Source organism: Pristis pectinata, chromosome 34 (assembly GCF_009764475.1).
Source record: "Pristis pectinata isolate sPriPec2 chromosome 34, sPriPec2.1.pri, whole genome shotgun sequence".
Classification (NCBI taxonomy): domain Eukaryota; kingdom Metazoa; phylum Chordata; class Chondrichthyes; order Rhinopristiformes; family Pristidae; genus Pristis; species Pristis pectinata.
Genome location: NC_067438.1, coordinates 12,912,090 through 12,925,688, shown reverse-complemented (window position 1 = coordinate 12,925,688; position 13,599 = coordinate 12,912,090). Strand labels below are relative to the sequence as shown.

The following is a 13,599-nucleotide window of genomic DNA, read 5'->3' as shown; positions in this document are numbered from 1 at the left end:
TTATTTATCATTACACTTTCCGTTTCAGGTCACTGAGTTTCCTGCGTCTCCAGCTCCTGGTGCAGTGATGAATGAGGTCAGGCAACTGGCCACTCTGGGCCGTCCGTTCCAGTTGGGAATGCTGTACGACTGCCGGTCAGACACCCTGATCCCAGGTATTGGAATACCATCACATGAATTAGTAGTGGTCAAAGCAGTGTGGTAGATTCCGGTTACAAACCTCAGGACAATGACCAGAACTCTAGGTTTCAATGCAGTTATGCTGAGGGATAAGGATGGTCTGGGAATAAAGTTCCTGTATTGCAGTAAGGCTGATTTCAATATCATACGGAAATAGCTGGCAAAAGTAGACTGGGAGCAGCTACTCACAGGTAAGTCTCCATCTGACAAGTGGGAGCATTCAAAAGAAAAGCAATCAAAGGTCAGGGCCTATGTTTTCCCATAAGAGGGAAAGACAAGGTTAGCAAGTCTAAGGAAGCTTGGATGTCAAGGGATATTGAAGGTTGGATACAGAGGAGCAAAGAACAGGTATAGAGAACCTAAACCGTGAGTGGGGGATGGAGGGTCTTCAGGAAATTGAAATTCACTGGGTGGTGAAATTAAACAAGTAATGAGCCAGACAAAGGGCGGGGGAGGGGACACAAAATATTACCAGCGGACAGGGTAAGGAAAATCCCCCAGATTAGGTTTATTCAGAGCAAGAGGATAACCAGGGAAAGAGTAGGGCTCATTAGGGACAAAAAGTGTGTTCATGGAACCAAGCCACTAAGGGGAGGTCTGAAATTGATCCAGCTAATCTGTATTCACCAAGGACAAGCACACGTTTGGGGAAATTAGTGACTGTGATGATGAAACTCCAGGACATTTCATTACTAGAAAGGATGCCTCGGTGGATAAACCCTCAAGGCCGATGATGTATCCCAGGCAACAGTGGGAGGCTAGTGCAGGAGACTTTGGGGCCCAGACAGAGACTGTTAATTCTTCGCTTGCCACAGGTTGGGTGCCAAACTCAGCAGGTCAGGCAGCATCTGTGGAAAGAGGAGCAGTGAATGTTTCAAGTCAGAGATCAATTGCCAGAACTGGGAAAGAGAGAAAACAATTGAGTAGCAGAGGAGGTGGGGGAGGGATGGGAAGGAGAAAGGGAACATGTCTGAGCGGGTGACGGCCAATGGGTTAATGTGGCAGTGAGGCAGATAGTGGTCTTGTGTTACGTGTCACTCGTAGGGTCTGTCTCCTGTGCTCAATGCAGTTGAAACCCATCAGTAAATGATTGGAATTCCCCAGAGCAGTTTCCTGGAACCAAACAACTTCAATATCTGTGAGAGTGACCTTCCTTCCACAGAAGGCCAGAGGTGGGAATGTTCACTGACGATTATGCATTGTTCAATTCCATTCGCAACTCCACAGCATAGGAAGCAGTCTGTGTCTGTGTGCAGCAGGTCCTGGACAAGATTCAGGCACAAGCTGAGAAGTGGCAAGTGACATTCACACCACAGAACTGTGGAACAGGGATCCCGTTTGGGGCTCGGCTGGTGAGCAGTTGTGGTGTCAATTGGCTGAGGGGTGATGAGAAATGTTCTGGCAGATTAAGTAACCTGGCAGATAATGAGTCCGGTAACCGAAAGTGCGGTACTTCAGTCCAAAATACAACCAGCGCAGAAAATCAATTGACTGAATAATCACTATTCGCTTTGATTAATCTGCACAACATAACTAAATGTTACAAATTTTATTGCCATTTTATTCCTAAGGTGTCACCTTGTGGGACTTACAGACACTGCAAAGCAACCTCAATTGTTGTGCTCAGCCCAGCACTGAGTTTCATATCATTGCATCAGACTCCATGGAGAAGAAAGCCGCTGCACTCAATGTGTCGGGATCACTGAAAGCCAGTCTCCTGTGTGGGTTAGTGGAGGTGAAAGGATCTGCAAAATATCTAAATGACTCAAAGCAATCAAAGAGACAGGCACGTGTTACCCTTCAGTACAAAACAACAACCAGGTTTGAACAACTGACGATGAGCCACTTAGGGAGACAGAATATTGCCTACCCGAGTGTGTTTGACGAAGGGTCAGCAACCCATGTCGTTACAGCAGTGCTGTATGGGGCCCAGGCTTTCTTTGTCTTTGATCAAATGGTTTCTTCAGCAGAGAAGATGCAGGATATTCAGGGTAATATGGAGGCGACAATTAAATGTCTTCCAATGATTGCAGTTCAGGGTGATGCAGCCCTAACAATGACAGAGGAACAGAAGTGTCATTCGGAGAAATTTAGCTGCACCTTTTATGGGGATTTCTCACTGAAAATCAACCCCACCACATTTCAGGGTGCCATCGGTATCTATGCAAGCCTCCCAAGCTTACTTGGATCAGGTGGGGAGAATTCAGTGCCCGTGAGAGTCTGGCTCTACCCTCTCCATAAACTAGACTCAAAAGCTATTCAGCTGGTGAGGGAGATAAGCGTGGGATTGGTCAATCAGTGCCAGCAGGCCTTGGAACAGTTGAATGAGACAGTGCAGAGATGCAATGATATGATGAATGACAGCGTCACCATTCAGTTTCCTGAGATCAGGGACAGGATACAGCAATTCCGAGAGATGTGTCTGGAATACAAACTGGTTTTCCAGAGGACTTTAGCCAGAGTTTTGCCGTCCATCCGGGGAGGTGGGAAGGAGGAATTATTACTGGTGGATATACTGCAGAACAAGGGACAGTCACCATTCAAACACCAGTCATTGATCACATGGCTGGATGACAAGGAATGTGAAGTGATGCTGGTGAGGCTTTACCTCAAGATGTTGGATGATATTCCTATTGTAAAATCAAGGACTGAGTTGGATGAATAAGCGATGAATCCAGCAATGGACTATGTCATCTGCTTCACATTTACAGCATTGCATCAGGAGGATCTCTATCTGTTAAAGGCAATCGATTACCTCCGATCTCACACAGCTCAGAAAATGCAGACACCAACTCCTGCTAACGAAGCCTGTGCATCACAACACGACGAGCAGTGGTTTAATTCACCGTCTACAAACGAGAAAATGAAGGACCAATGTCAGTCATTCCTGGATTTTGCCACTGCCAACAAAGCAAATGGGAAAATAAAATTCCTTGTTGCTTCTGTGAAGGACGACAGCAACCGAGGAGCATCTATTTACCTCTATGAAGGAGGGTCTTTGAAGAACCGGTGCTTTGAACCCCCGTCACAGCCCCAGAGACCTACAACTATTGGAACCACTCATGACAGTGTGACTCTGCAGTTACAGCCACCCAGACATGGTGCTGGTGAGATTGTGGGTTACACGGTAGAGTACAGAGGGCGGTGGCAGGAGGAATGGTCAACTCCACATACACCGGATAAATCCCACTCCATCACAATACCTGGGTTACAGCTACACCAGGAGTATCATTTCCGATACAGAGCAGTGACCAAGGTAGGGGTCAGCAAGGTGAGTGATAGCTGCAGGGCCATGACACGTCCGACAAGCCCACCTGGGAAACCGGTCTTCCAGGATTTTTCATCCAGCGCAACACTCTCCTGGAACCGTCCAAGCCAGATTGGAGCTAATGTCAAAATAGTTCAGTACAGGATTGAGTATAGAGAAGAAACAGCAGTTGGGTCCAACACGGAGGGCGGACTGTGGGAGGAAGTAAAGACAACCGACAGCCAATGTCACTATCATTTCAAGGGTCTGAAACCTAATACAGTCTACAGAGTCCGAGTGTCTGCTGACTGTGGAGAAGCAGGTTCCAGTGCACCAAGTGAAGCAGTTTCAGCAAAGATAGGAAATGAAGCACCCGGAATAGCCCAGAAACTTCACAGAGAAGCCAAATTAATATCCAAAGGACACCCTTCCATTTACAAGCTGAACCTGCAGAAGGAGGTATTTGATCGATCCAGACACCTTGAGAAATGTTCCTTTGGAAAATGCAACAGAAAAGGCAATATAATAGGTAACATAAAATGCTCAATGAAGACCATTATGGTTCTGGGAGCAACAGGGTCAGGGAAAACGGCCCTCATCAATGGGATGATCAACTACATCTTGGGCGTGGAATGGACGGACGACTTCAGATACACGTTAATACGCGAAGAGACAGGAAAATCCCAGGCTGAAAGTCAGACATCCTCCATCACTGCCTACCAGCTCCACCATCAGAAAGGATTTAAAATCGATTACTCTCTGACTATCATTGATACGCCTGGATTCGGAGATACCAGGGGGATGAGCCGAGATCAACAGATCACTGACCACATCCGTGAGTTTTTCACCTCACCACAGGGTGTTGATCAGATCGATGCCGTGTGTTTTGTTGTTCAAGCCGCTTTGGCTCGCCTGACCCACACACAGAAATATATCTTTGATTCAATTCTTTCTATTTTTGGCAAAGATATTGCAGAGAGCATTCATGTACTGGTGACATTCGCAGATGGACAGCGTCCTCCCGTTCTAGAGGCTTTGAAAGTAGCTGAGATACCGTGTCCCAAAGATAAAAACGGTATGCCAGTATACTTCAAGTTTAATAATTCTGCCACATATGCTCAGCGTCCAGACTCTGGAAACTCTGCAAACATGGGAAGTGTCGATAACAGCGGGAACACAGAAGAGGATGATGATAACTTTGATGAGATGTTCTGGAAGATGGGAGCAAACAGTATGAAGAAATTCTTTCGGGCTCTGAACACAATGAAAGCAATAAGCTTACGTTTGACCAGAGAGGTTCTGAAGGAACGTCAGCAGCTGGAGGCTGCAGTGGAGGGACTGCAAATAAAGATCCAAGTCGGTCTGACCAAATTGGAGGAACTCAGGAAAACGCAGCAGGTTATGAACCAACACCAGATCGAACTGGATGCAAATAAAGACTTTGAGTATGAGGTTGAAATTACAGTTGCAGTACAGGAGGATATCAGTGGGACTGGGAATTACATAACCAACTGTCAGAAATGTCAATTCACCTGCCACTATCCCTGTCAAATTCCTAATGATGATGAAAAAAGAGGATGTGCAGCAATGGACAGGGATGGGAACTGTAAAGTCTGTCCCCAGAAATGTGTCTGGAGTGTTCACTTCAACCAGAAGTACAGGTTTGTGTATAAAACAAAGAAAGAGAAGAGAACATACAAAGAGCTGAAAGAAAAGTACGAGAAGGCCTGTGGCGAGAAGATGACAGCACAGAAAGTCATCGAGACACTTCAGATTGAGTTAACTGAGGTTCGGAATGCAGTGCTGGAGCTGATACAACAATTATCACAGAGCATTGGAAGACTTGAGGAAATAGCTCTGAGACCAAACCCGTTATCCACCCCAGCTTACATCGACCTCCTGATTCAGTCTGAGAAAGAAGAGGCAAAGTCTGGGTTCATGGAGCGAATTCAGGCACTGGGGGAGGTCAAGAAACAGGCCATTTTAATAGAGCAAGTTGCCAACGGAGAGCTGTCAATAGACGAGTTGAAGCAAAATACAAAGGGATCTCATGAAGGAACTGTAAAATGGATTAAGAAGAAGTTTGCGGATGTGCTTAATTAGTTCCCTGGTCAATAGCAAACATTCCAGCTGTTCCCAATGAGGACCAGATGTTTCACTCGGCCAGTAAACAAATCTCTCATTCCAATTCACACTCCTTCTCCTCCCCCATCTGCCCACAGTGTTTAGTACCACACCTTCGGTCCTCAACGCTCCTCTCCCTCACCCCACTGGCTGGCACCCACCTCACCTGGGTCCAGTCACCACCAGAGCTTCACCTACAATGGCTTCCCGAAACCATGCCCTGTCCACTGGGCCTGTGGACAGCCCCAAGAATCCATCCATATTCTCTCCTGTTCCCCATCTGTGTCCCGCCCCTTGGAAACAACACCGGAATCACAGCATTCATTTCCTGTGGACACAGGCTGCCCCCAGCTCCACCTTCCCACCTCCTCCCTCAATCCCCACTCTCCCCGTGCTGGCAGACGACGCATTCCCCCATCCAGTGCCGGATGACAGGAATTCTTCTCTCAGCTCTGTACTTCTCCTGGGCCACTGTCAGAGACTGACCCATGGGCTGGTGGGAGGGGTGGATGTGTTCCATGAGATTCACATCAGAAAAATGCAAAATGGGGAAAATAGAGCAATGTTTTCCATGAAATGGCGTAGGAGGCCATTCAGCCCACTGACTCAATGCTGGTTTCAAAGCAACATCATCAATCCCATTCCCTTCACCTTCCCTGTGATCTACTCTCTGCCAAATGCCAACCAACCTCCTCATTCTCCTGATAATGAAAGTGAATAAAACCGCAGATGATGAAAACCTGAAATAAAATCAGCAAATGCTGGAACCACTCAGTGGGTCAGGCAGCAGCTGGTGAGAGGGAAACAGTTCATGTTTCGGAGCCTTCAGAGACACTTGTGTAGAATGTCTCAACATTGGAGCAAATGTGACACAGAGGGAGGTTCTGATAAACGGTCAGGACCCGAAACGTTAACTGTTTCTGTCTCCACAGATGCTGCCTGACCTGCTGAGTGTTTCCAGCATTTCTCGTTCTCACATCAATTCTCCCATCACTCATCCCCACTGGGGGAAATTTACAGTATCCAATTACCGACCTGCTATATAAATTGAGGACATGATTCTAAAAGGGTTGCAGGAAAGGAGGGATTTGTGGAACAGATTGTTCAGACTTTGGACTTTGTTCAGACTTTACGCAGGCACAGCAAAGCTCTGCAGATGCTGGAAATCTGAAACAAAGGGTCATCGAATCAATTCACAACAGGACGACTCCCGTGAAATCAGCCATGGACAAAGCAAAAGAGAGCAGTGGGGTGAACGTTACTCGGTGCCGCACTCCCGGGATAGCTCTGTCCCTACAGCTCCCAGAAATGCCGCAGAAAGTCCACCTTCAGGGTATCTGAACAATGACCAACAGCCGTGGAGTTCACCAAAGCAGTCAATGGCAGGGAAGGTGGGAAATTCCTGGGAAGGATGGGGCTGCACCTGAAACCATCGACTGGAGAGAACATCTCCACTCAAACCCGTCTGTTGCCACAAACTCTCGAACCTAGCAGTGGCCTCGAACTCTCAAACCTAGCCGTGACCTTGTCTGCTTGTGCTGGAAGGGAGGAGCAAACTCACAAGGGGTGAGGGTCTCCATTATTGCCTTCAGAGACCTCAGCAAGGACTTTGAGTGCAGGGTGGATCTGTTCACACTGGAGAAGATCTGTGCCTCCAAGGCTTCCTGGTGGATTCAGTCCTTCCATCTTGATGTTCAATGCCATGGCTCAGCCTCGGGACCTCTCCACAACCAAGGTGGAGCCCACACAGCTGTGTCCTTGTTCCTGACTGTTTGGGATCTGCTTTGCCTCCCTGCTCCCATGTGCCACTGGAGAGCTGGAGGAGAAATGTCGTCCCACACAAGGTCAGTTGGGAAACTTCAACCTCCCCAGCCTCAGGGCAAGAAGCAGAGGGTGTATCGACCTCACCAGGACTCAACCTTTGCTGCCACCGTGGCGATGACATAGCAACTCCTCCCACACAGACACATTTAACTTTGGGCTCACCATCACCCTGAGAAGGACCCATGAAATGGGGCGAGACGTCACTGAGCTCAGTCCTTCACCATCCCTGTGCCCACCGCTCAGGGAACATCACCTCCGATGTCCTGGGCACCGTCACCAGCTGAACGATGGGGGAATTCCCAAGGACCTTCTCTATGGGGAACCAGCATCAGGGAAAAGGCCCATCAGATGACCCCACCTGCACTCCGGAAACATCTACAAGAGGGACCTTAAGGCACCAGACATCAATGCAGAGCTGGGAGGCAGCTGCTCGGTATCACAGTCATTGGAATGAGATTCAATTCCGAGCAGATCCCACTGTGGTGTTTACAAGGGAGTTCGTAAGCTACTGAAAGGCAACAATTTGTGGGATCAGCTGGACTGCGCTACTTTGCACTTGATGGACTGAATGGCCTCCTCCCATGCTCTGACCCTCCTGGGATTGTGCAGGATGCATTCTGAAGCTCTGTGTCTTATTTCACCCTAAGGTGAACTTCCAATTCCATGTTTATTCCCTCACTGAGGCCTCGTTCTACCCCCCGGGGTTGGCCAGAAACAGATTGATGTGATTCAGGCTGATGTACATCCTGCCCATTGGCTCACCTGGAAGGGGAGGCAGGGTGTCTGTATCACGGCTGGTGACAGGACTGTGAGTCACCTCACCACCCTGCTGTGGCACATGCCCAGCCTGCAGCCACTGCCTATCATGACGGAGAAGGGCCGCACAGCTCTGACGCTGCACCTGCTCTCATCACCTTCCACATAAAGGTCTGCAGGGCAGCGGGAAAACCACCCTCTACACTCTTTACTATATAGAGTCAACCAGCACAGCAAATGGCCCTTCGGCCCTCTGTGTCCATGCCTGCCATGAAGCACCATCTCTATCAATCTCATTTCCCAACATTGGGCCTGTGGTCTTCTCAGCCTTGGTGTTTCAGGCGCTCACCTAAATACTTCCTAAATGTTGTGAGAGTCTCTGCCTCCACCGGCCCCTCAGGCAGCGCATTCCACATTCCACCCACCCTCTGGGTGGAAACATTCTTCATCAGATACCCTCTAAACCTCTCACTGCTTACATTGAATGCGCGCCCTCTGGTTTTTGACACTTTTGCTTCGGGGAAAAGTTTCTCATTATTTACCCCATCTCTGCCCATCAAAACTGCATTTCCCTCAACCAAGTCCCCACTAAGCCTTGTTTTCCCCAAGGAAAACAAACCCAGACTAATCAGTCCCTCTCAGTAACTGAAATGCTCCATTTCAGCCAACATCTGCCCTGCACCCTGCCCAATAAAATCACCTCCTTCCTGCAGTGCTGCAGCCAGAACTGCTCACAGTACTCCATCTGTTGCCAGACCAATGTTTAATAAACTGCATTGTAACCTCTCTGTTTTGATCATCGATGACCTGGGGTATGGAGGCAAGTATCCCTTCTGCTTTCTCCACTGCCGGTCTGTGCCTTCAGGGATCCTTCACCTCAAGGATCTTCACCTCACTGCCTTCACCTCACTCTTATCTGCAGCAAATTCTACCTGCCTTCCCTCTGTCCATCTCACCTACTGTACAATGTTATCAGTGTTACCAAAGAGCAGCCTGCTAACTGTCGGTTGGTCACAGACTTCCAATCACAAACACAATTCAGCAGCACCACCCACTGCCTCCTATTACCTATTCGATTTTGGATCCAATTTGCTCTGGATCCCTTGGGCTCTAATCCTTTGGAATTCTTTCCCATGTACAGGCATGTCAAAGACTTCAATAACCACACTACCCTCATCAAATACATTTTGTTACCTCTTCAAAACATTCACTCAAATTGGTCAAACTGGATCTCCTCCCAACAATGCTTTTCTGAAAATCTGTGACGGATCCCTGACTATGCAAGTGCAGATGAAGCCTGGCACTCCAATTTTTTTTTAACCAGAACTTCCCTGCTACTGACTCTAGACTCGGATCCTTGTAAATTCCTGGTTTATTCCTTCTTGAATAAAGCTGCCACATTTGCTGTCCTTCAGTCACCTGGCACCATTTGTGGACAGTAAAATTCTCTGTCAGGGCCACAGCAATCTCCTTCCTTACCTCCCACAGGAGCCTGGGATACATCGAGGCCCTGAGGAGATAGCCTGCTACGATATCTAATACCTGCTTTTTAATGATAACATGTTCCACAGAGAGGTTGTTGCCTAGTGGGCTCTACTGTCTCCCTGGTTACCCAACTGTTCTCAGAAAATGCTTTGTGATTGTCCCTGACTTTATCCACCAGTGATACTTTGTGCCTGCTCTAAGTACCCCTCTACTCTATTGATATTTTGAAGGGTGTCCTCATTTTTTATTCTATATTCCTGCTATATACCCAGTTTTGTTTTATCCAACCATTGATTTCTCGTGACACCCAAGGTCCCTTGGAATTGCAGTCCTTACTTTCACCCTTGCGGAAACACCTTGGTCCTGAACTCGAACTACTTCAGTTTTAAATGTCTGTCACATGTCAGATTTGGACTGGACGTCCAGAAATTCAAACCATGACGGTAGGATAAACATCTCGTCCCAACAGCATGAAGACAGTGATGCATCACTTGAACCAAGCATTATCCATTCTGAAGTATTCTCTAACTTTCCAAGGGACCACTATTTTGACTAAATTACTTTGTTGCTGCATTATTGATTCTATTACTGGATGCTACATTATTGATTCTATTACTTTGTTTCTGCTGCATATTAAATCATGTTACCCTGTTAGACATTGCATTGCTATAAACAGCTTGCCTACTCCAATAGCAGCTAAATTTGTGAATTAAACATTGCTGATGCACTAGAATTGTTCAATAGCCATTTGTTCAAGCTCAGACCTACTCATTAGGAAGTCTGAGAGGAATAAGTCGGGTCACCAGAGGCTACAAATCAAGGAAATTGAACACTCCTATCGAGTATTGATCAACCGATCTCAAAACTGGGTCTGCAGAACGTGAGTGTTTGCAGGAGAGACTATCAGGAAGGAAATGGCGACAAGGTGAGGGAGAAGTGACGGAAGTAGGGGTGAGATATCAAGGGAAAGGCGACATGAAGAAGGTGGCGAGAGAGAGAGTGAGGCAACGGAGAGAGGGAGAGGCACCAGAGAGCGGTAAAGAATGGAAGAGTGAGACAGAGAGTTTGCGAGAGATGTGATAGAGAGGGGAAGAGAGACAACAGAGAGAGGGGATGAGAGGGGACAGGGAGAGCAGGAGAGAGGTTTTTGGGAAAGGGGGAGAGTGCGATGGACGGAGAGATGGGAGGAATGTGACAGAGAGAGGCCACAGTTGGAGAGGAGTTTGGGAAGCTACTAGAGGGAGGCATTAGAGGGAAAAGTGAAGAGGAAGATGTGGAACAACTATTTCGAAGATCCACTTTTCTCCCAGAACAAGGTGATCTCTTCCCCTGCAGTGTGAGCATTCGCTTGCAGTTGTTCAGTCAGGAAATAAAATGCTTAACAGCCTCAGTAACAGCGTCTGTGGTTGTTTCTCTTAAATAAATACCCTCAGTGAAAATGAGGATGAGAGGACACAAAACTGGTGTGAACGGTTCAGTGAGTTATAACGATCTCCGGCAGAAACAGAGTTGGGGAATAGGCAGCAAATAATGATGATGATTTGATTCAAAGAAGGGCAAAGTGATTCTGTTTGGTAAGAAATCAGGAACAACAACACAAGTTACATCTGTCAGTGTTAATGAGGTGCAGGGACAGTGATCACATGTACCAGCCACGACTCCTCTCAGACAGGCTCCTCACAGAGGAGCTGAGTCTCAATGAGCAGGAGACAGCAACTTGGCCCATTACATGTCTGTGGTGAGGGAGAATTTCACGCTGAAATCTGTCAGAACTGGGATGTCAAGATGGAGGGAACCGGGAGGGTCACAGGAGCAACATGGAAATTGCCCGGTTTGGGAGACCTTCCCGTCTGAGCTTTGAAGTGCACATTGGACTGTGACTGGAGGTACAATGAGGAGATGTGACTGTTCACTGAACTCATGTGGTACCTTTATAATGCTGCACACCCCGATGACAGCCCAAGCCAATACAGGAGATGAGGGTATCAAGCTGTGGCTACCCAATAGGGTCGACAGACAACCTGTACAGGGGAAGCATACCCCACTGCACAGGCAAGATGGGCCGAATAGTCCACCCCTGTTGCACCACCTTCTGTTCTTTAGGCCAGATAATCACATTTATCAATGGTTATGATGTCGTCCCTTTCAACAAGCCGCAAAGCCTCTCCAGCCTGTGGTCCTTTGGAAGAGACGTCACTGCTGTCGTCAGGATCCACGAGCGAGATGGGCCTCAGACCTGAACCAAAGGGACGGAAGAAGCAACAGGTGAGGGGCCCCCGGGGGGCGGTGGGAAATGTCTTCAGCACAAACGGTCGGCACTGAGGCACTGACCAAACTTGGTCTGCGGTGGGCACGGAGCGGGGCACCGGTGCAGAGATCAGCCCTGGGCAGGACTGAAGCAACGGTCCCCGGGAGGTCCGCGATCTAGTGGTGGATGTTGGGTGGGGGGGGGAGGTGTGGGAGGTGTGGGGTGTTGGGGAAGTGTCGGGAAGTCAGGGGGTGTTGTGGGGGGACGGGTGGTTCGGGGTCTGGTGGGGGATGGGTGGAAGGAGGTCTGGGGATTTCGAGGGGAGATAGGGAGGCATGGAAAGGGTGTGGGGGGAGCGGGAGGTCCGGGGTTTTTGCGGCTGGTGGTGAGGGGGGTGCTGGAAAAGGGCGGGAGGTCCTGGGTCTGAGTGGGAGCTGAAACAGGGCAGGAGAATGTTGCCAGGACTTGAGGGACTGAATTTTAGGGAAAGGTTGGACAGGCAGGGACTTTATTCCTTGGAGTGTTAGAGACCAAGAGGTGATCTTATGGAGGTGGATAAAATCATGTGGGTCACAGATAGGGTGAATGAATAGTCTTTTTCCCAGCATTGGGGAATTAAGAACTAGAGGGCATAGGTTTAACGTGAGAGGGGAAAGACTTTATAGGAACTTGAGGGGCAACTTTTTCACAGAAACGGTGGTATCTATGTGGAATGAGCTGCCAGAGGAAGTGGTTGTGGCAAGTACAACAACAACTAGACAGGTACATGGATAGGAAAGGTTTAGAAGGATATGGGTCAGCAGCTGGCAAATGGGACTAACTTGGATGGGGCATCTTTGTCGGTATGGACCGGTTGAGCTGAAGGGCCTGATTTCATGCTGTATAACTCTATGACCTCAGGTCCGGAGTCTGTTGGGGGGGAGGCAGGGGGCGGGGAAATGGCGGGAGGTCCGTGTCTTGTGGGCGGGGGAGGGGAAGCAGCAAAAGGCCGGGAGGTCCGGGGTCTGAGGGGGTGGGGGAAATGGCGGGATGTCCGTGTCTTGTGAGAGGGAGGGGGGAGCGGGAAAATGGCAGGAGGTCCGGGGTTTGTTGGGGGGAGGGAGGTCTGGGGCTTGGGGGGATTCGGGAAAAGGGCGGGACTTCCCGGGTCTGACGGTGGCGGGGAAAGGCGGGAGGTCCGGGGTCTGAATGCGTGAGGGGTGCTGGAAATGGGCATGAGGCTCGGGGTCTGAGGGGGCGGGGAATGGGAGGGAATTCCTAGGTCTGGGGGGGGGGGGAATGGGCGGGAGGTCCTAGGGTCTGAGGGGGGCGGGGATAGGGCAGGAGGTCCTGGGTCTGAGGGGGGCAGGGAAAGGGAGGTAGTTCCAGAGTCTGTTGAGAGGAGGCGGGCAGGAATTTCAGGGTCTAGTGAGGGGAGGGGGTCAGGTAAAGAGCGGGAGGTCCGGGGTCTGAGGGGGTGGGGCCGGAAAAGGGCCGGAGGTCCGGGGTCTGTGGGAGGGAGGGGGCGATCCGGGGTCTGAGGGGGGTGACTGGGAGGGTCCGGTGTCTGAGGGGGGAGTGGACGAGGTTCGGTGTCTGAGGGGGGGGGGAGTGGGGGAGGTCCCACGTCTGGGGGGGAGTGGGGGAGATCCCGGGTCTGAGGTGGGGGGAGTGGGGGAGATCCCGGTCTGAGGTGAGGGGAGTGGGGGAGGTCCGGGGTGTGAGGGGGGAGTGGGGGAGGTCCCGGGTCTGAGGT

At 49.5% G+C, this 13,599-nt stretch overlaps 2 protein-coding genes across 4 annotated transcripts in view; both read left to right on the top strand.

The window, feature by feature from the left end:
* The window catches only part of LOC127585959 (uncharacterized), a 38,865-nt gene extending 33,335 nt beyond the window's left edge, over window positions 1–5,530 (top strand). The window contains exons 3-5 of the mRNA XM_052043715.1: window positions 29–155; window positions 1,752–2,815; window positions 2,924–5,530. Of these exons, the coding sequence (XP_051899675.1) occupies window positions 68–155; window positions 1,752–2,815; window positions 2,924–5,530 (3,759 nt within the window). The 5' untranslated portion in view covers window positions 29–67. The remainder of the gene's footprint in view (window positions 1–28; window positions 156–1,751; window positions 2,816–2,923) is intronic.
* Window positions 1–13,599, top strand: part of LOC127585890 (uncharacterized) — a 75,939-nt gene that overhangs the window by 5,283 nt on the left and 57,057 nt on the right. The gene's annotated exons all lie outside the window — the stretch shown is intronic.